This window comes from Anomaloglossus baeobatrachus, chromosome 9 (genome assembly GCF_048569485.1).
Source record: "Anomaloglossus baeobatrachus isolate aAnoBae1 chromosome 9, aAnoBae1.hap1, whole genome shotgun sequence".
Lineage (NCBI taxonomy): Eukaryota > Metazoa > Chordata > Amphibia > Anura > Aromobatidae > Anomaloglossus > Anomaloglossus baeobatrachus.
The window spans coordinates 151956309-151978399 of record NC_134361.1 but is presented as its reverse complement, the minus strand read 5'-3'; the positions used below and the strand labels follow the sequence as shown (position 1 = coordinate 151978399).

At 49.9% G+C, this 22091-nt stretch overlaps 1 protein-coding gene across 1 annotated transcript in view; it reads left to right on the top strand.

Moving 5' to 3' along the window:
- LOC142251850 (protein Wnt-11-like) overlaps positions 1-21786 on the top strand; it is a 98997-nt gene extending 77211 nt beyond the window's left edge. The window contains exons 3-6 of the mRNA XM_075324898.1: positions 14078-14313; positions 17438-17715; positions 18078-18370; positions 21317-21786. Of these exons, the coding sequence (XP_075181013.1) occupies positions 14078-14313; positions 17438-17715; positions 18078-18370; positions 21317-21491 (982 nt within the window). The 3' untranslated portion in view covers positions 21492-21786. The remainder of the gene's footprint in view (positions 1-14077; positions 14314-17437; positions 17716-18077; positions 18371-21316) is intronic.
- The last annotated feature ends 305 nt before the right edge of the window (positions 21787-22091 follow it).

Sequence of the window (22091 nt, the reverse complement as noted above, 5' to 3'; positions counted from 1 at the left end):
GTGGGGGTTTAGGGACCGTTAGGCTAGGAGCGGGGAAAAGCCAGGCATTGCTGCGGCTGCAGCTGAAGTAGTTGTCTGCCAGTCACAGACACTGCTGTAAAAAAAAAAAAAAAAAAAAGTGACCGTTTTCACCTACTATGGACGGTCTGTTGGAGGAGCTGCGGGGGGCGGCCCGGCGCCATCCATCCGGCTGGCTGGAGGAGCAGCTGCGGTCGGTGCTGGCTGGTGGCGTGGTGTCGGGTGCGTCTGCCCCGGCCAGGCCGCAGGCGCGGCCCGCTCGTTGCGGTCGGCGGGGGCTCCGGGGCCGGCCGCGGAGGTCTCTCCGGTTATCAGGGAGCGGCCATGCCGCCGGTCCAGGCCTCCGGAGCGTCTCTCTCCCGGCGGGCCACAGGGCAGGCGCGGGTTAGAGCCGGGGCGATCTAGTGCAGTGCCTGCGGGGCCTCAGCGGCAGCGGGGAAGCCCCATTAGGGACCCTCCGGCGGTGGGGGGGGTGTCCAGCCTTGGGAGCCCCCTCCGGGCCGGGAGGAATTCACGTCCGCGGCTGAGGTCAGCGGTGGTTAGCAGGCCTCGGCCCGATAGGGGGGAGGGGCCTGCTGCTACCTGGCGACAAGTGGACCTGGAGGCTGCGGCGGGCCGCACTGGCGATGTTCCGGTCGGGCGGCCTGGCTGGTCGGCACGGGACACGCAGGACGGACAGCGGGATCCCTGGCAGGAGGTCGGCGGGCCAGGGCAGGACTGCTCTGGGTCTCAGCAGCAGCCTGGTGGTCGGGATCCAGGAGCGGCGGTGCGTGGACCACCTGGATTGGGCTCGGGACCGACCGATCCGAGGTTCCCTTCGGCGATCGGACCTGTGGAGGACTTCAGACAGGAGAGGGACGCGGTGCCAGGGACGGCTGGACGGCAGGATTCGGGATTGACGGCTGGCGGGATCACAGCTCCTGCGCAGCTTGGTGAGTACAGCTCTGTGTCTTGTTTGTCTTCTTTGACTAATGATGTGTTAGGTAGTGCAGTGGGTCCGGCTGGGGCTGGGACGGCTCAGGGGCAGGCGGCGCCGCCGGGGTCACTAGGGGTTGTGGAGGTTTTGTCGGAAGTCAGGCAGTTGTTGGCGCGGCTGGAGGGGAGCGGGAGTGTCGGAAGTTGTGCGTCGGCGTGGGTGGGATCCGGGGTCCCGGGTGTGGGGGTGGCGGCGGCGAGTACGGTGGAGGTACGACGGGGGTCCGAGCCAGTGTCGGTTTCTGTGCAGACGGAAAAAGACAAGGATCGGATTCATTTGGATGATCATAGTATCATAGTATCATAGTTTTAAGGTTGAAGGGAGACTCTAAGTCCATCTAGTTCAACCCGTAGCCTAACATGTTGATCCAGAGGAAGGCAAAAAACCCCAATGTGGCAAACAAGTTCCAATGGGGAAAAAATTTCCTTCCTGACTCCACATCCGGCAATCAGACTAGTTCCCTGGATCAATACCCTGTCATAAAATCTAATATACATAACTGGTTATATTAAATTTTTCAAGAAAGGCATCCAGGCTCTGCTTAAATGTTAGTAGTGAATCACTCATTACAACATCATGCGGCAGAGAATTCCACAGTCTCACTGCTCGTACAGTAAAGAATCCTCGTCTGTGATTATGATTAAACCTTCTTTCCTCAAGACGTAGCGGATGCCCCCGTGTTCCAGTCGCAGGCCTAGGTGTAAATAGATCTTTGGAAAGGTCTCTGTACTGTCCCCTCATATATTTATACATTGTGATTAGATCTCCCCTAAGCCTTCGTTTTTCCAGACTAAATAACCCCAAGTTTAATAACCTGTCTTCGTATTGCAGCCCCCCCATTCCTCTAATAATCTTGGTCGCTCTTCTTTGCACCCTCTCCAGTTCAGCTATGTCCTTCTTATATATCGGTGACCAGAATTGTACACAGTATTCTACGTGCGGTCGCACTAGTGACTTGTACAGGGGTAGAACTATATTTTTTTCATGAACACTTATACCTCTTTTAATACATCCCATTATTTTATTAGCCCTGGCAGCAGCTGCCTGACACTGTCCACTAAAGTGAAGTTTACCATCCACCCATACACCCAAGTCTTTTTCTGTGTCTGTTTTACCCAGTGTTCTACAATTAAGTACATAATCATAAATGTTATTTCCTCTACCCAAGTGCATGACCTTACATTTATCTACATTAAACTTCAATTGCCACTTCTCAGCCCAATCCTCCAATTTACATAAATCTCCCTGTAATATAAAATTATCCTCCTCTGTATTGATTACCCTGCAGAGTTTAGTATCATCTGCAAATATTGAAATTCTACTCCGCATGCCCCCAACAAGGTCATTTATAAATATGTTGAAAAGAAGCGGGCCCAATACTGACCCCTGTGGTACCCCACTATGAACTGAGACCCAGTCCGAGTACGTACCATTAATAACCACCCTTTGTTTCCTATCACTGAGCCAGTTTTTAACCCAGTTACAAATATTTTCCCCTATCCCCATTATTCTCATTTTATGTACCAACCTTTTGTGTGGCACCGTATCAAAAGCTTTTGAAAAGTCCATATACACAACATCCACTGCATTTCCGTGGTCCAGGCTTGAACTTACCTCTTCATAGAAGCTCATCAAATTAGTTTGACAGGATCGATCCCTCATAAACCCATGTTGATACTCTGTCATAAGGTTATTTTTCTTGAGATACTCCAGTATAGCATCTCTCAAGAAACCCTCAAGGATTTTACCAACCGTAGAGGTTAAACTTACCGGCCTATAATTTCCCGGCTCAGTTTTTGTCCCCTTTTTGAATATTGGCACCACATTTGCTATGCGCCAGTCCTGCGGTACCGACCCTGTTATTAAGGAATCTGAGAAGATTAAAAATAATGGTCTATCTATCACGGAACTCAATTCCTGTAGTACTCTGGGGTGTATGCCATCCGGGCCCGGAGATTTGTCAACCTTAGTGATTTCGAGGCGGCGGCGTACTTCCTGCTGGGTTAAGCAGGTAATATTCAAGGGTGAATTTATGGCATCACTGGTCATGTCATCTGCCATGGCATTTTCTTGTATAAAAACCGTAGAAAAAAAGTCATTCAGCAGGTTGGCTTTACCCTCATCCCCTTCCACCATTTCACCAAGACTATTTTTAAGGGGGCCAACACTATCGCTTTTCAGTTTTTTACTGTTTATGTAGTTAAAGAATATTTTAGGATTATTTTTACTTTCTCTCGCAATGAGTCTCTCTGTCTCAAACTTAGCTAACTTAATTTGCTTTTTACATATTTTATTTAATTTTCTATAATTATATAATGCCTCATCACTACCTACCCTCTTTAATTCTTTTAAGGCTTTCTGTTTTTCTTTTATTGCTTCCCTTACAGCTCTATTTAGCCATAGGGGTTTCCTCCTATTTCTAGCATGTTTGTTCCCATATGGTATATTTTCTGCACAAGCCCTATTCAGGATGCTCATAAAAGTCTCCCATTTGCTTTGTGTACTTTTATTACTTAGTACATCATCCCAGTTTATTGCACTAAGATCATCTCTCAACCGTTTAAAATTTGCTTTCCTGAAGTTTAGTGTCCTTGTAGCCCCTCTACTATACATCTTACTAAAGAATACATGAAAACGTATTATTTTGTGATCACTATTCCCCAAGTAACCCCCAACTTGTATATTTGATATGCGGTCTGGCCTATTGGTTAGTACAAGGTCTAGTAGTGCTCCCCCTCTTGTGGGGTCCTGTACCATTTGTGAAAGGTAATTATCTTTCATTGTTATCAAAAATCTATTTCCTTTGCTGGAACTGCAAGTTTCTGTTCCCCAATTTATATCAGGATAGTTAAAGTCCCCCATAATAATTACCTCTCCGAGACTCGCTGCTTTATCAATTTGCTTTATGAGGAGATTCTCTACCTCTTCCATAATATTCGGCGTCTTATAACACACCCCTATCAGTATTTTATTATTCATTCTCCCCCCCCTTATCTCCACCCATAGGGACTCTACATTCTCAGTACCCTCACATATGTTGTCACGCAGGATGGGTTTTAAGGATGATTTTACATATAGACACACACCTCCCCCTCGCTTATTTGTACGGTCATTCCTGAATAGGCTATAACCCTGTAAATTAACAGCCCAGTCATAGCTCTCATCCAGCCATGTCTCTGATATCCCCACTATATCATAATTTTCTTCCAACAATATTAATTCTAATTCCTCCACCTTATTTGTGAGGCTTCGGGCATTAGTGTACATGCACGTTACGTATGACTCTGTACCTATATTCCTGCTTACTGTATTGACTGTCCTAACCCTTCCCCCCCCGTACCACCCCCAATTTCATTACTTGTGCCCTGGTCACTATCTGCACTACATTCCCCTTCTATAAAGTGAATACCCTCGCCCCCCATTCCTAGTTTAAACACTCCTCCAACCTTCTAGCCATTTTCTGCCCCAGCAGAGCTGCACCCTCCCCATTAAGATGCAGCCCATCCCTAGCATAGAATCTGTAGCCAACTGAAAAGTCGGCCCAATTCTCCAGGAACCCAAAACCCTCTTTCCTACACCAATTCTTGAGCCACCTGTTAACTTCCCTGATCTCTCTTTGCCTCTCTGGTGTGGCTCGTGGCACAGGTAGTATTTCCGAAAATACCACCTTTGAGGTCCATGCTTTAAGCTTACAACCTAATTCCCTGAAATCATCTTTAAGGACCTTCCACCTACCTCTAACTTTGTCATTTGTGCCAATATGTACAATGACTGCTGGGTCCTCCCCAGCCCCTCCCAGTAATCTGTCAACCCGATCAGCGATGTGCCGAACTCGAGCGCCAGGAAGACAACACACTGTTCGGCGATCCCTGTCTTTGTGACAGATTGCCCTATCTGTCCCCCTAATAATTGAGTCCCCCACTACCAGTACCTGTCTTGCCTGCCCTGCACTCCTATTCCCCCCCTTACTGGAGCAGACACTCCTCTGGCGTTCAGAGGTCATGCCTTGCTGCAGCAATGCTACCCCTGTAATGACATCCCCCTCATCTGCCAAGTTTGCAAACCTATTGGGGTGTGTCAGTTCAGGACTAGCCTCCCTAGCACTTTTCCCTTTACCCCCCTTTCTAACTGTCACCCAGCTACCTACCTCACCGTCTTGCCGCTCCCTACTACGATCCTCCCCCACATCTGACCCAGCAAGCTGCTGCTCAGTGAGCAGCACACTCCTTTCCATATTGCTAATGCATCTCAGAGTTGCCAGCTGCTCATTTAGATCCAGTATCTGGGCTTCCAAACGTGCAACTTGCGCACATCTCGAACAACAGTATGCACCCTCGAACGGCTTTTCAAGGACTGCATACATGAGACAAGATGTACACTGGATCGCATTAGCAATAGTGGAGCACATTTTCTAATGGGGATAGCACTAAACAAATGTTAAGTAATTAAACAACTAAATACAAACAATTCTATTCACACTTACTTTTGCTCACACTTTGCTCACTCACGCTCACAATGAAGAAGACAGGCTAAAATTCGCGCGGCTTTCAGAAGTCTTCCTTCCAGATGTAACGGCCAAAACCCGGTTCTCCTTGAGCTCGCGGTGACTCTTCACTTATCCCAGAAGGCACTGGGAATATGCAAATTATCCTCGCAAGACTCCTTCCCTGGCTTTCAGAAGTCTTCCTTCCGACTGTAACGGCCAAAACCCGGTTCTCCTTGAGCTCGCGGTGACTCTTCACTTATCCCAGAAGGCACTGGGAATATGCAAATTATCCTCGCAAGACTCCTTCCCTGGCTTTCAGAAGTCTTCCTTCCGGCTGTAACGGCCAAAACCCGGTTCTCCTTGAGCTCGCGGTGACTCTTCACTTATCCCAGAAGGCACTGGGAATATGCAAATTATCCTCGCAAGACTCCTTCCCTGGCTTTCAGAAGTCTTCCTTCCGGCTGTAACGGCCAAAACCCGGTTCTCCTTGAGCTCGCGGTGACTCTTCACTTATCCCAGAAGGCACTGGGAATATGCAAATTATCCTCGCAAGACTCCTTCCCTGGCTTTCAGAAGTCTTCCTTCCGGCTGTAACGGCCAAAACCCGGTTCTCCTTGAGCTCGCGGTGACTCTTCACTTATCCCAGAAGGCACTGGGAATATGCAAATTATCCTCGCAAGACTCCTTGATAAGGCGAGGGGGGAGGTTTACGTGTGTTTTGATGGGCCGCTGGGCTCGCATTTAAAGAAGGAAGTTAGGGAAAAAATTTGGAGGGATGATTATGTGGAAATCTTCTCTTTGTTGCCGTTAGAGAAATTTAATTTGGACAAACCCAAGAAAGACGACAACAAAGAGGATGATGAGAAGCGGCGGTGGCGGTTAATCCCTCAGACGTTTACAAACTGGCTGCAAGCGTTTGCAATTTTAGCCAGTGTAATAGGGGAAAAGGCGCCGGACAACTGTTCGCACCTTTTCTGCTATTTGGATTCTATAGGGGAAGCTTATAGGGTGTATGGGGGGCAGGCCTGGTTGCGGTACGACGAACAGTTTCGTCAGCGGAAAGCCATTCGGCCATCCATAAGATGGGACCAGAAGGATATTGGGCTCTGGTTGCGGGTCATGGCACCGACTCGGTATGGGCAATCCTTTCCAGGGGCGGCCGGGGCTTCCGGCCAGGCTGGGGGGCGGTACGGCCAGCAGGCCGGCGGGGGAGCCGGAGGTCAGCCGGGATCGCAGAAATCAGGACTTTGCTGGCTCTTCAATGAGGGCCAGTGCAAGTTTGGGGAGCAGTGTAAGTTTAAACACCACTGCTCACACTGTAGCGGCACCAATCACGGGGCGTCGAAGTGTTTCCGACGTAGCAGGGTCAAGGGGGGGCCTGGTAATTCAAAAGGGGGAGACTCCAGTGAAGCTTCGAGAGATGCTCCCTTACCTAAATAGGTTTCCTAGGAGGGAGGAGGCAGAGTTGCTAGCGAGGGGTTTTCAATTCGGTTTTTGCATTCCTTCGGGAGCAGGTCCGGGGCAGGGGCGTTTTTAAGAATTTACAGTCGGCAACCCAGCATCCGGAGGTGGTTCGGGAGAAGTTGGAAAAAGAGGTGTCTTTGGGGCGTATGGCGGGGCCGTTTCGGTCCCCGCCTTTTCCGGATCTGGTGGTTTCACCGTTGGGGGTGGTGCCGAAGAAGGAGGCGAATAAGTTTCGGCTGATTCACCACTTATCTTACCCGCGGGGGGGGGGGGGAATCGGTGAATGATGGTATAGATCCTGAGCTATGCTCGGTGGTGTATACGTCGTTTGATGAAGCGGCGGCCTGGGTGCGGCGGTGTGGACGGGGGGCTCTGATGGCTAAGACGGACATTGAATCCGCATTTCGGTTGTTGCCGGTTCATCCGGACAGCGTACGCTTGCTCGGCTGTTTTTGGGAAGGGAATTATTTTGTTGACAGATGCCTGCCCATGGGATGCTCGTTGTCCTGTTCATTGTTTGAGGCATTTAGTTCCTTTTTGGAGTGGGTGGTTAGGGATGTTTCGGGTTTGCAGTCTGTTATTCACTATTTAGACGATTTTTTCTGTGTTGGTCCAGGGAATGCGGGGGTTTGCCAGAGTTTGCTTGCAACGATCGAGTGGGTAGCTCAGCGTTTTGGAGTCCCGTTGGCGCCGGGGAAGACAGAGGGTCCGGGGACATGTATTTCTTTTCTTGGCATTGTTATTGATTCGGACAAGTGGGAGTTTCGGTTACCGGCGGATAAGGTGGTCGCTCTCAGGGAGCAGGTAGCGAGGGCGCTGAGGGTCAAAAAGCTTTCCCTGAGGGAGGTGCAATCGTTGCTGGGCAGACTCAATTTTGCGTGTCGGGTGATGCCGATGGGGCGGATTTTTTCACGGCGGCTTGCGATGGCCACTGCGGGGGTGCTAGTGCCTCATCATTTTGTGCGTCTGTCGGCCGACGTCAAGGCGGATTTAGAGGTGTGGGGACGTTTTTTGGCGGACTATAACGGGCGGTCCCTCTTCATGGAGCCTCTAGTGGGTAATTCGGAGTTGGACTTGTTTACCGATGCATCTGGGGGTCAGGGTTTTGGGGCTTATTTTGGAGGAGAGTGGTGTGCAGAGGGATGGCCGGAGGTTTGGCGGTCGGCGGGGCTGGTGAAGAATTTGGTGCTGTTGGAAATCTTTCCTATTTTGGTGGCAGTGACTCTGTGGCAGGAGCAATTTCTGAACAGGCGGGTGCGGTTTTACTGTGATAACATGGGGGTCGTGTTAGCAATTAACAATATCTCGGCCAATTCCCCTCCGGTGATTAAAGTTTTGCGGAGATTAGTGCTGGCCTGTTTGTCCATCAATGCTTGTGTGTCTGCGTCGCATGTGCCGGGGGTGTTGAACTCTATTGCTGATGCTCTCTCTCGTTTCCAGTGGGATCGCTTCAGGGAATTGGCGCCGGGGGCGATGGCCGTGGGATTGCAGTGCCCTCCCGAACTTTGGAGTGTGGTATGAGGGCAGTTGGACATTTGATTAGAGGATCGTTGGCTGAGGCGACTTGGACGGCTTATCAGCAGGCGTGGCAGCAATGGGAGGTTTGGGTGCAGTCTTTTGGTTTGATTCGGTCGGTGGAGGATCAGGTAGGCGTGTTACTCTTGTGGATTGGGCGGTGGTCGGCATGGGGTTGGTCCCAGGCGAAGGTGGGTTGGGTGGTGGCGGGCCTGGCCTTTGGGTTTAAGTTGCGGAATAGGCCGGATTTGACGAAAAGCTTTTTGGTGCGGCAGGCGTTGAGGGGGTTTCGCCGGGGGCAGAGTTGTGGGGATAGAAGGAGGCCAGTTTCTTTTGCTCTCTTGGAGCGAATGGGGGCCCACCTGAGTGCGGTGTGTTCGTCTGTTTTTGAGGTTATTTTGTTTCGGCTGGCGTTTTCGTTTGCGTTTTTCGGGGCGCTCCGGATTGGGGAATTGGTGGCGGTTAGTCGGCAAGGTTCCGGGGGGATTCAGGCGCGAGATGTTCTTTTATTTGACACCAGCGTGGAATTTTGGCTCCGGAGGTCCAAGACGGATCAATCCGGCAGAGGGCGGCGGGTGTTACTGGGGATGGTGGCGGAATCTGCAATGTGTCCGGTGCGGTGTTTGCGGGAGTTTCGGGGGCTGCGACCGCGGGTAGATGGGCCGTTGCTTTGTCATGAGGATGGTTCTTTCTTGTCGAATTATCAGTTTCGGGCAATTTTCCGGAGGTGTGTGGAAGGTCTTGGCCTGGATCCTGGTTGTTATGCGCCTCATTCTTTTAGGATTGGAGCGGCAACTGAGGCGGCTGTGTGCGGGTTGAGTCCGGAGGTAGTACGGAGGATAGGTCGGTGGGAATCCAGGAGATATTTGAGTTATGTGCGCCCTTAGCATGGCTTATGAGGTGGGGAGTTTTGGATTTGTTGTGTTATGGTATGGTACTGTAATGTTTTTGTTGTATTCCTTTGCAGGGGACTTTTCCCGTTTGGTCTGGATATTGGGCCACTCCTTTGTGCACTGGGCAGCGATCCGGGCAGACATCCAATCGGAGGGTCGTCAGCTGGGCTTTGCACGAAATGTGGCGGTACTCCGGTGGTTGGGTATCCGGGGCATGCGGTGGATGCGGGTGTTGCCCGAGGTGCACAGGGCAATGCGATTGGACCGGGCGCCGGATATTCTGGTCCTGCACGTTGGGGGGAATGATGTGGGAATGGTGGTGGGCCGGGAGTTGATCAGGGATATAAAACATGATTTACTTCGGCTGTGGGTGGCTGTACCAGGACTTAGGACGGTCTGGTCAGAGATTGTCCCGAGACGGACATGGCGTAGGGCTCGGTCAGTTGAAAGGCTGAATAAGACCCGTATAAAAATCAATCGGGCCATTTCGGGTTTTGTAGTGAGGAATGGGGGGGTGGCGGTCCGTCATTTTGATTTGGAGGCGGTGGATCAGGATTACTGGTTGGCAGATGGGGTTCACCTGAATGCAGTGGGGACAGATTTGTGGTCTTTGGGAATTCAGGAGGGTATTGAGCGGGCCATGGCATTGTCCGATAGAGGGGGGGTCTCGAGCGTTTGAGGGGGTCAAAGCGCTCTCGTTGTGGGGGTGGGGTCCTCGAAGTTGGTGAAAATTGGATTGGGGGGTCCCAATGGAGGTGGAATCCCCCCCGTTAATTACTGGTTTGGGGAGTGGTCTGGTGATCATGGGGGGAACATCGGCTTGGTGGGGTCGGTTCCCGTGCTTGGTGGTTTAACCCTTCCCCCTCATATTTGTTTGGTGCTCCCGAGTTTGTGGTTGCGGCTGGGAGTAATGGGGTTGAGGGGGAAGGTAGGATTGGAGTATTGGGTGATCACCAGATTGTTTGAGCTTCGAGGACCACAACCCCCTGTTTTATAAATGTTTTTATAAGTTATGTTAAATAAAAGGCTGCTGTGGCCATTTTATCCAATTATGTGTCTGTGGTCATTTCAATAAGGGGTTAAGTATTGGGGGTGGGGGTATGGTAGCAGTTAAGGGGTCACCAGGATTCCACTATGCCAACGTCATGTGTGTTTTTGGACCTAATAAAATTGTTGTTTATATTAAGTATATGGACCAGTCATTGTTTACATAATTGGGTTGCGCGCCTATTATGCATGAGCTTTTTTCTTCTTCCTTCATTCATGGTTTCATGCAGGCTGCAGCACCTCTTCTTCTATTCATCTGAGCTGTGCATTCGGTACTTTGTTTCAGGGCCTAATTCTGGCAATTTGCTGGGTTTATGTATAGACTAGGGTAAGCCAACGCTGTGTGGGGGTGCCCAGAAAATTAGGGTGTATTAACCTCTGCGGTCAGGTAGGGATGCTAATAGATACGGTTAGTCCTACCCCCACCTAACTTGTTGTTTGATATTAATATACAGTCTTATATTATGGGCCAATACTAAGATACACCCGGCTATCCCGCACTATTTAGACCATTCTATCCCGTGTGCTCACCCTGATACAATTTTTGTTTTGTGTTTTTTGTTTGTGCTGACCATTGAGCTATATTGCTATATATGGTTTTCTGCCATAAAGCTTTTTTTTTTTTTTTAATTAATACTTAATAAATTATGTTTTAGAGGTTCTTTCGGTCTATTTGCTCTATCCATTTTATATGTGACGTAATGTTAACAGGGTTAAAATGTCCATGCATGGCAAAGAAGGTGAAATGCTATAATTTCTCCTCCAACACAATACTGTGGCATTGCTGTATATAGAAGTCAGTCTCCTATGAAAGCCAGCCCGTGGCCAGCGTTCATAGGACTACTGAGCAGTCACACTGGGTTCATCAGCTGACCTGGCTGTCATGAAAACACATCAGTGTTCTGCGATTACACATCTATGAGGGGTCAGAGCAGTCCTGCCTCCCCCTCCCTCCCCTCTTCTCTAGCACTTGTTAAATGCCACTATCTGAGATTAACTGCAGCATTTAATAGGTTAACAGCCATGGGCAGAGTGTCGCTCCATCCATGGCTTATGGAGGCAGATGAAGGCTGAGTCAAAGATATGGACCCGGTTTATCAAATGCAGAGTGACAACGTAACATATCATGGGTTAAAATATTCGCAAGATGGGTAATAAATGTATGATTACTTGTGGTTTGACCATTCGGAACACCAATTCTGAATGTAGGTCCCAAAGGCAACTTTATGAATCGTTCTGATGTGTTATCACTACTCTAACTTCTATGGGACTGACAGCACAGTGTAGGTACTTCACATGCACAGCACATGTGCCGCCCCAGCAGCGTCTCGAACCACTCGGATCTGTGGGTAGTGTCCGTTCGTGGCTCGAGGGTCTCTGGACCCGGGGGCTTAGAGGCCACACTCTAAAGTAAAGGGGGATATTTATAGGGAAGTAATAGTTTGTGACGCTGAGTCGCCGACCACAGTATTGCAGCGGTCGCCTCCGGGATACTGCGGGGACTTCTCTTTAGGGACCCTTCTGGCAACAGGTAGGTCAGGTTGTTTACTTTTGAGTCGTGACGCCACTCTGTTTTGCGGTCAGGGTGATGGGTGACCGTCACTGCAGTTTAACGAGCGTCTGGGGCTGATGGGGTCTGCAGTCTGGTGGTATGGCCTCCCAAGAGTGAAGCTGGCCCCAGGTGCTCGGGTGTATGTGTGTAGAACAGGTCGCAGAAGGACTCGGTCTCAGTCCAAAGTGTCTTGCGACTGGTTTTTACTCACTTTCAAGTGCTTCAAGTGGTACCCGGGCGATGCTGAGATACACCAAATGGGAACCAGGTATCCTGCAGGCTGGTATAGGGATGACTGCTGGCTCGCCTTCCTAGCACTTCTTGTTTCGGACAACCCCTGACTTAAAGTACCGTGGGATTCATCCAGGGAAGTCGCAGCTGCCTTTTCTCCCCTTTTCTGGCCCGTTTGCTGGCAGCGTGGACCAAGGTGGATAGCTCAGGCTCAATCCTCCTTATGGGCCCCCTCGTTGCTGCTGATGTTCGGACTCTGTTTTGGCTGGTGTGGGACTTGTTGCACACCCCACCGGCAGGTTAAGCAGACCACTAAATGGATGTCTGGCTCTAGGGACCTGTTCCCCGTGCGTGCCTAGCCCTCCAGAAGTCTCCGTACACAACCAGCTGACTTCCTCAGCGTCTTTCTGTCCAACTTCTGGTGACTGTTCTCCCTCGCCAACAGCCACTACACTTGCAGGGTCTGACTAGCGTGTCCGCACTGCTGCATCTCCACTCCAGACTCCGCTTGCTGCTCTCCTACTCCTTCTGACTGCCACTGCAGAACTAGTTTCCAGCTTCACTACCGCACCACTAGCTGAGATATGGAGGCCACGCCCCTTCCTGGGTCTGCCCAGGGGTCCCCTCTAACGTGTGTGTGTGTGTGTGGGTGTGTGTGTGTGTGTGTAACCTGGTTACTATGTGTCTGTGCGTACACACCCTATTCAGCCTTTAGGATTACCTGTTTGCACTCACCCATCATGGGTGCAGTACTCAGTGGCGCCTGACCAGTCAGGGGTGCCACAACGCCACCCATGGTGTGCGATAGCTGGGAGTACCCACACTGCCTGTGGGAGTACCCGGGGTGATGGAATGGGGCAGCAAGGTGTCGTTACCCTCCACGGGTAGGGGTATGCCCCGTGACTCTGGGTGATGGATGATACGGGGTGCCATGACTGGGAGATCACTCATGTACTAATTCTGCCAGTAAGCAGACACTGACAACCGGGTAAACCAAGTCTCTGCATGCCACTGCTGTTCAAGGGGAGCTCGTCCAGGTCCCATCCCCTGCAGTGCTACCTGATGGTCCGTGCCTGCCTCCTAGCACAAAGTTTAAATTCACCGTAGTGGCCCGGTAGTCTAGAACTTGCCGGGCCCAGCTCCCCACTATGGCTAAGTGTGGGAGCCTGCTCTCAGGGCTCACGCTTGGGATTTTAGTGGGCTGCTTATATGGAAGGCCCTATCCGCCTCGTTGCGCTAGTGTCCCTATTCTAGAGCTAGTGGGAACAGTCCATGAAGGCTCCGTTCTCCACAGGTTAATTGCCGGGTTGCCTGAAGCTTCACCCCGACCTAGGGTCAGTGTACCCTGCCGTGCCTTCTGTCCCGGACCGGTGATAGGACCAGGCTGCTGACCGTTCTCTTTAACAGGTCCAGGCATCTTGCCTAAGTCCCCTGCGACCGGGGGTCCGACTCCTCTAGGTCCAGACCACCGTCTGCAACCTAGACAGCTACTCTTGGGAGCCACCACTCCCTGCCTCCTCCACTTCACTACTCCTCTCTCTCCTTCACTTCTACTCTCTTCTACTCTCTGACCTGACACTCCTCACCTCACCTCACCTTTCCTGACCCCTAGGTGAGCGACCCTATTCCGCTTAAGCCGCCCACTGGTGGCTGTGGTGCAGGGTGTATCTAGGATTTGACTTGCTGTTGGAGGCAGACCGGAAGATGGGGACCCAGAACCATGAGGGATTTGAATACTGCACTGAAGAGAGAGGGCGTGCAGTACCCTGTGACGACATGATAGTCCAGGGGCGTCACACACGGATAACACGAAGTATTACTCTACATATAGAACGGTTTTCATACCACTGCTATTTCCTTGTAATCTCATCCTTTGAACTTTGTCTTTCTTGCAGTGGTCTTACAGTAAATGGCAGTTCAGTAGCCTGGAATGAGAGCGAGCACTGCAAACTGCTGGAAGGACTGGTTCCTGACCAAACACAGCTTTGCAAGAGAAACCTGGAGCTTATGCAGAGTGTGGTTACAGCAGCCAAGGAAACCAAACTAATATGTCAGCTGACGTTCTCTGACATACGATGGAACTGCTCGTCGATTGAACTTTCTCCACACTTCACCCCAGATTTGCTCAAAGGTAAATGCACGTGTCACTTATGAAGCGAGGTCTCCTGGTCGTAACAGGCTCTCATGAATTGGCAGTTTATTTGCCTACATTTTATGAATATATTCTATGTAGCAGTAATACAGTCCAAATGTCATATATTCAATGTTCTCATATCTCTAAGGCTACTTTCACACATCAGGTTTTTGCTCTGTGGCACAATACGGCGCTCTGCAGAAAAATCGCAACCATTTTTTTTTTTTTTTTTTTTTTTTGCCGCCGGTTGCAGTTTTTTTTGCATAGACTTACATTAGTGCCGTATTGTGCCGCTTGGGCTTGCGTTCGGTCCGGTTTTTGCCGCATGCGGCAGATTTAGCCGATGCCGCGGCCGGATGGAACGTTGCCTGCAACGTTTTTTGCTCCGGCAAAAAAACCGCATCGCGCCGCATACGGCCGCTGCGGCGCATTTTTCAATGCATGCCTATGGACGCCGGATGCGGCGCGATGCGGAAAAAAACGCATACGGCCGCCGCATGCGGTTTCTTCCACTGCACATGCTCAGTAGCATGCCGCAACCGGCAAAAAACGGACGGGCCACATGTAAAAACTTATGCAAAGGATGCCGTGTTTTCGCCGCATCCATTGCATAGGTTTCACAGCCGGATTGAGCCGCACTGCTCAAACCGGGTGTGTGAAAGTAGCCTAAGCGCTTATGTAGCGCCTCACGGGGCAGGTGGTTAACCTACTCGTCGCTGGGTCAAGTCAGGCGTTGTCACGGGGTGGCCTTGCCCGCTTCCGTTGCCCCAAGGCGTACAGTTAATGGTGGGGGAAGTGTAGCATCCCCTGAACCCATCAGGGCACTACAAGGTACTGCATCCTGCGAAAGATGCAGGATCTACCCCCAGGGACCTGGAAGACCAGTGCTGGTAACAGCAAAACACATTGTAGTCCCAGTTTTCCCTCATCCACATAGACAGGTGACCGACTAGAAATGGACCCAATGGATGACCACCCAGGGGTGGAGCCGATCCAGTCCACTAGACAACGACCAGGTGGGAGGGGACAACAGTTGGACAGTTAGAGTTAGTAAGTGGAAGTGAGAGGAGACGGGACGTAACTGCTCTGACACGGGAGTGTAATGGAGACCTGAAGGCCCAGGCGTGTGGTTGCTGGAGGAGTACGGCGAGGTACTCCCGAAACCATAGCACCGACTGGGCACAGAGCCCTAGGTCAGGCAAATGCTCCAGGCAAACATGATAAAAAATCTACACAGTGAGGAGACCATCCAGGACCTCGTTGACCTTAGAAGTCCGGGGGCACCAGCAGTAACACGAGAGCCATGGACCGGAATCGAACACCGTCCTTACAGGGTTCACACTGCCGCCTGAGACTGAGAGACAAACAGGAGGGGACCTAAAGACGCTCCAAGCCACAGGTTCCCACCAACTTGACAAAGTTGCAGGGGAAAGAAGCCACCAGGTCACCAACCGGCACTTGGCCTAATTGAACTAGAGGTGAATATCAGCCTTCCTCAGAGTACCAGTTAGGCTATGTGCGCACTGAGTGTTTGGTTTCCGCTGCATTTTTGCACATTTTTCAGGTGCGGTTTTGGGCTCAAAACTGCATAACTTTGCTTCCCCAGCAAAGTCTATGAATTTTCATTATTGCTGTCCGCACACAACTTTTTTTTTTGTTTTTGAGCAAAAAAAAAAAATGGATATCAATTCTTTCCTGTGTTTTTCACCCATGCAATGCATTTGAAAAATGCAGCAAAACGCATTGATCAAAAGCACAGCAAAATGCACCAAAACGCGGTAAAATGCATGTGGTTTTTACCGTTGCGTTTTTGCCGTGGGTGCGTTTTTTTTTTGTTTTGTTTTTTTTTGCGGCCAAAAATGCACAAATGCTGTGTGTGTGTGCACATAGCCTTACCATCTACTGTAAGTAAAGAGAACCAGTTGAACAGTAACCCCTCATGTGGCCTCCCCTTCTTTCCATGCCTAACCCCCTGGGGCCCCAGCCCTGCTTGCGGAGGGCACAACATCCAGGCTGCCCTCACATCAGCCCCAAGTGGAGAGACTGTGCAGCGGCTGTTCCATAACCATAACCCGCAAGTGGCATCACAAGATAAACTTTATTGAACATTCACTTGTATATAAACACCCTTTTAAAGTGATCCCTACGGTCACTGAACCGGGAACAGCCACTCAATGACACATCCCAGTAGTACACTGCCCGGGACAGAGTACTCCATAGCCCTGGGCGGCACAGAAGTGGGGTATTGGGGAAAGTTTGTTGTGACGCCACCGGTGGTATGTGGCCAGAGAGTAGCTGCCGCTGCCGGGTTCCTCGTTGGGGCATTTGTTATGGCAGCCGGGATGGTGTGGCTCCCCACAGGCGGAGCGGGCCTCAGATGGATGAGGGTTTTAATGACTGTTGGCACCGAAGTGCTGGGTAGCAGCATCGGTAAGGACGAGCCAACAGTCTGTGGATTCAGGGTGTAGTTTACTCACAACTTCAGCTGCCAGTCCAGTCACTGGTCACTGCCGTGATGGGCTTAGGTCTATCCAAAATCTGGTAAGGGGTCACCACCAATGTTTTGAGAGAGGAGTGAGAGTCCTATTCCTAGGGTGTCCCCCTCCACAGTTAGGTACCCTGGCTGAGCTTCCATTCCAAGCCCCGGGCCCAGTAAAGTCCAATTTTTCCAGAGAAGTATTGCCAGAACCATGACCCCAACAGATCTTCTCTTGATGTGAGTGTGTTGCACCTATTTCTACCCCAAGTGAAACCTGCACCACCCCACCCCACCAGGTGGCTGGCTTCAGTGACCGGGAAGTCCCATGATCGTTATGGCCAGCCCCCTGCCTAACCTGAGCCAACCCATCCTGTGTGAAGGCTCCTAAGCTGTATGTAGTGTGTGAATGTGGAACACTGGTGATTAACTCCGTCCTTACCTGAGATCAATATCGCAGCTTAATTGAGGTGCAGCACTCTGTGGCGAGCAGAGCCTCAGGGGTGCCACACTTAGAGGGGTGTGTGTGTGTGTGTGTGTGTGTTCTTCTTCTTTTTTTTTTTTTTTTTTTTTTGTTTGTCTGTCCACTTTTTGATACTCTTGTGCGAGGTTAAGTATTTTTAATTTAACATATTTACATTTTAGGAACCAGAGAGTCTGCCTTTGTGTATGCCTTGGCCTCAGCCGCTATTAGTCACACAATTGCCAGAGCCTGTGCCTCAGGAGAGCTGCCCACATGCTCCTGTGGTGCCACCCCTGCTGAAGTTCCTGGACCAAGTTTCCGATGGGGAGGATGTGGTGACAACCTGCGTTATGGCCTTCAGATGGGATCTGCCTTTGTTGATGCCCCAATGAAATCTAGCAAATTTGGAACACAAGCTACTAAGCTGATGAATTTGCATAACAATGCTGTTGGTAGACAGGTAAGAGTTTTAGAATTGGTATTGCTAAACCATATAGTGGCTTATAAATTAAAGTGCAAAGACCTTATACACTCCCTGTTAAAAGTGCATTTTAACTGGCCTTTGAGGGCAATCTCCAACTCCTATACATAAGTAGCACTAGGGCCATGATGCCTTTTTCGAGTCCAAGATTTCATTCCATCTCAGGCACAAGTATGTGAATTGTCAAATACCCATGGCACATCTAGAGCAGCAGGTTGAGATCGTGGAGCACGTTTTTTAGATATCCATGTTATAAGAGAAGTCTTTGTAGCATTTTAATCAACACTGTTTGTTCATTAGTACAGTATACTAACTTGTTGTTTTGTTTTTTCTTCACATAGGTACTAATGGACTCAATGGAGACAAAGTGCAAGTGCCATGGAGTGTCTGGGTCCTGTTCAGTGAAGACTTGCTGGAAGGGTCTCCAGGATCTCTCCCATATAGCTGATGAGCTCAAGTCCAAGTACTTGGCTGGAACGAAGGTCATCCACAGACAAATGGGGACCCGTAAACATTTGGTCCATAAGGAGTTGGACATTAGGCCAGTTAGAGAGTCTGAGTTGGTTTATTTGAATAGTTCACCTGACTACTGCACCAGAAATCCTAAGCTGGGGTCATACGGAACACAAGACCGGTAAGCGATTGTTCTACCTCACTTTTGTGCCACCTTGATACGTATGAGTACTTGAGCCCCATGCATCAACCTTTAGTGTCCATTGGTCACGCCAGGGTCACAACTTTTCTCTTACCAGTATTTAAAGCTATATTTAGCTCCTGCTTGACAGTCAAAAGTAAAAAAAATAAATAAAATGCATGGTTCTTAAATCAAGAAGGAAATCTTGAGTTACCATGTAACTTCTTCCAAGTAATACATGTGGTGGTTTGGCTGTTTTCATTATCTAAAGTGAGATTTGAAACCTTCATGATGGCGTCTGACTTGCAGCTATGACAATAATCTAGTCTGATAGATTGAAAAATATCTAATATAAGATTGAAAAAGATCAGAAAATAGTCTGATTGCCGGATGTGGAGTCAGGAAGGAAATTTTTTTCCTCATTGGAACTTGTTTGCCACATTGGGGTTTTTTGCCTTCCTCTGGATCAACATGTTAGGCTACGGGTTGAACTAGATGGACTTAGAGTCTCCCTTCAACCTTAAAACTATGATACTATAATGAAAATTGCTCTCATGCATGTGAAGAGGGGAGCCAGGTGATGGCCGGCAGTTCTTCCCCCTGCTTCATTAAATGTTTGTGTAATGCTCCCATTGGGCCATGAGGCATTTTGTTTGATTGTCCGATGTTACCTTCATCTTGACTTGCTGGGTCCTCCTCGTAGATTGGGAGGGCAACACAAAGTAAACACCAGTCTCTAGTAAACAAATAGAAAACATTTTATTGTAGATCACACTTCTCTTTTCAGGCCCTCAGGGCCGCTCTTGCTGTTGCTACTCTCCCGGGAGGTTGCCATCTTGCTGGCACTCGCCCTGAGAACTGTCCAGCAGCGGAGTCCTATCTGTGCTTCCTCCCCCTGTAATCTTTCTGTGCGGTTGTGGTATCTCACTCGAGCTCTCAGACGACTTGGCAGCTCCCGACTAGTTCTGGGTTCCGTCCGGCGGTGTCTCTATACCCCGACATCCCATCGGTCTCAGGACACTTTACATCCTGTCCACAGGGTGAGGTCTTGACAAATGGGAGGACTCCTCACTCCTCCGTTCCTGGATAGGCCCTAGCTCTGGGCCCTGTCTGCACACTTTGAACTTCTGCTGCTTCACTCCCCTCAAACTTCCTGTCTTTCTTATCCTACTCTATTTACTCCTCCCTCCTTGTCTGTCTCCCTGGTGTCCATTCACTGCTCACCTCTGTTCCTGCTGTCTCTAACTACCACTAACTTCCCCTCCTGCTCATTTGGTCCCTAGTTACACTACACTAAAACAGCTTATCTGTTAATACTATATCTTATCCTTAACCCTTTTATCTACTGTGCTCCTGGTTCTCTACCATGTTTCCTGCCTGACACAGCATAAGGGGTCAGTATTCTACTTTACACAGTATTTATGTGACACCCTGGACTTGTCAGGTCGTCCCAGGTAGTCCCATGCACACACACCCCCTCCCTGAAAAGGTGACAGCAGCCAAACTTAAAAACCTTGTCACCACCCTCCAGGTTTGATGTCCACACCAGGGGGGTGGAGCCAGGTGGTTGGCTCCACCCACCGAGGAGTTCACAGGACTGTAGGCAGGAAAAAGGACAAAGGTTGTAGGGGAGTCTAGTCTTGACAGTGAAGGAGAGAGGTCAAGTTCAAGGGCAGACCTGTGACCAGGCCTGCCAATAGTCTACTCAGGTGGCTGGGTTGGAGCCCAGTCACCTCTCGCAAGGAGGCAGATGGTGGTGGCCGCCTGCAGGAGCTGGGATTACAGCCGGTGGAACCGTAGGGACCGGGGTCGGGCGGTGGCCCGCCGGTACCGAACCGGGGAATCTATTGGAAACCAGCGCACCAGGAGGGGTACTCAGACCCAGTACGAAGCCCCGAACTGACAGGGCTGAGTTAAATCAACTGATTGAGGTCAGGACTTAAGGACCTTTCCCACACAAGACCCATTAGGCTTTACAGGGTAAAGCCACCGCCAAGGCATAGAGACCCAAAGGGCCAGCGTCTGCGGGCAAACGGGGCTCTTCCGACACCCAGCAAGCCGGGGAGCGGACTACCGTTGCTTAGGCATAGGAGTCAAAACATTCACACAAAGAGGTGCAGGAGAAAGGCGGAAACCACCAACCCGTTCAGGGAGATACTGCAGCCGGCCGCGGGCCCCGTTCATCATCCTGTTTGGTTTACCAGAGACTCCAGTGTATTGTGTCATAGTGAGTAAACCAGTGCCTTCGGGCCGTGCACCACGCCAGCATCCTGCCCGCGCCTGTCCCCACGCCTCAGCACCTCCCTCGGGCCCATCACTCCTCTACCCACGGAGGGGTCAACACCAAGCTGCGCAACACCGTCCCCGGGAGGCCTAGTTAACGGCAGCGGTGGTGTCCATCCATTCACCACAACCCGTGGGTGGCGTCACGAACTTACATCCCGTCCAAACCACCACGGCCATGGAACTCCCCACCGGAGTCCCTGCGTGTAGCGCCAACCCCCTTGCATAGCGACGTCACCCCCGGGTCCGTGAGGAGCTCGAGCCACCGACTGTACGATCACGGATCCGAGCAGCTCGGCGGTTGCAGCCAGAGCCCGCGGGTGGTACATTTACAGTACTCTAAAACATGAATCTAGTCAAATACATTTCCTTGCTATAAAACATACCTGTGACCGCTAGGTGGAAGCGAATGCTGCGCCTGTTAAGCTCTGCTACATCCTAAACTATATACAATATATTTATATATACATTTATAATATAATACCACTTTTATGTACAAATGGACGTGGCTCACCCACCTCCTACACATAACTTGCTGGAAGATGGCTGTTGGCCACATCATCAGTGCAACTTATCTAGCCATACTCGCTAATCTTTCATATAACTTCCTTTCATAGAAAGTTGCTTTTTGCTTGTTCTAAATCTTATTTATTTCTTTTTCAGCCTTTGCAACAAAACCTCATTGGGCAGTGACAGCTGTAACCTGATGTGTTGTGGTCGTGGGTACAATGTTTATACAGAAACTATTGTGGAGCGTTGCCAGTGCAAATACTACTGGTGCTGTTATGTCATGTGCAAGAAATGTGAGCGGACAGTGGAAAGATACGTCTGCAAGTGAAGTAAATGCTCACTTGTTAGTTCCCTAATTACCCGATGGTCTAATCCTGAAAATGCACCTGGTCTGAAATCGGGGAATGAAAATCCAAAACTTTATAACTGGACTAAAAAGGAGCCATCTCCAGGAATGGTAGTGATCTGTCAGACAGTCATCGCACTCAATGCCTTTGGATTACTGCAAAGAGCCATGGAATGGAAAGAATGGGGATGATACATGTGACGGGCACAGACTATGGAGGAGTGGGTACTGCAGCAGGAAAACCAGGGCATGATCTCCAACTGAACTGGTTCTGTACAAAGCATATGTTAAAGTCTTCTGAGACTATTTTATTCTGTATATATTTTTGTAAATTTGTAATTATATATTTTTTTTAAAAATAAAAGGGATTTTTGCTGCTGCAGTTTTGACCAGCACAATGGTGCTAAGTCTAAGGCTAGTTTCACACTTGCGTTGGACGGGATCCGTAGCATTGCGTTGTGCGACGCATGCAACGGATGCGTTGCATATAGTGGCACAACGCAATGCTACGGATCGTACAAAATAACGGAAAGCTTTTTTTTTTTTTCTTTTCTTCTTACAGTTTACCGGCAGCCGACTATT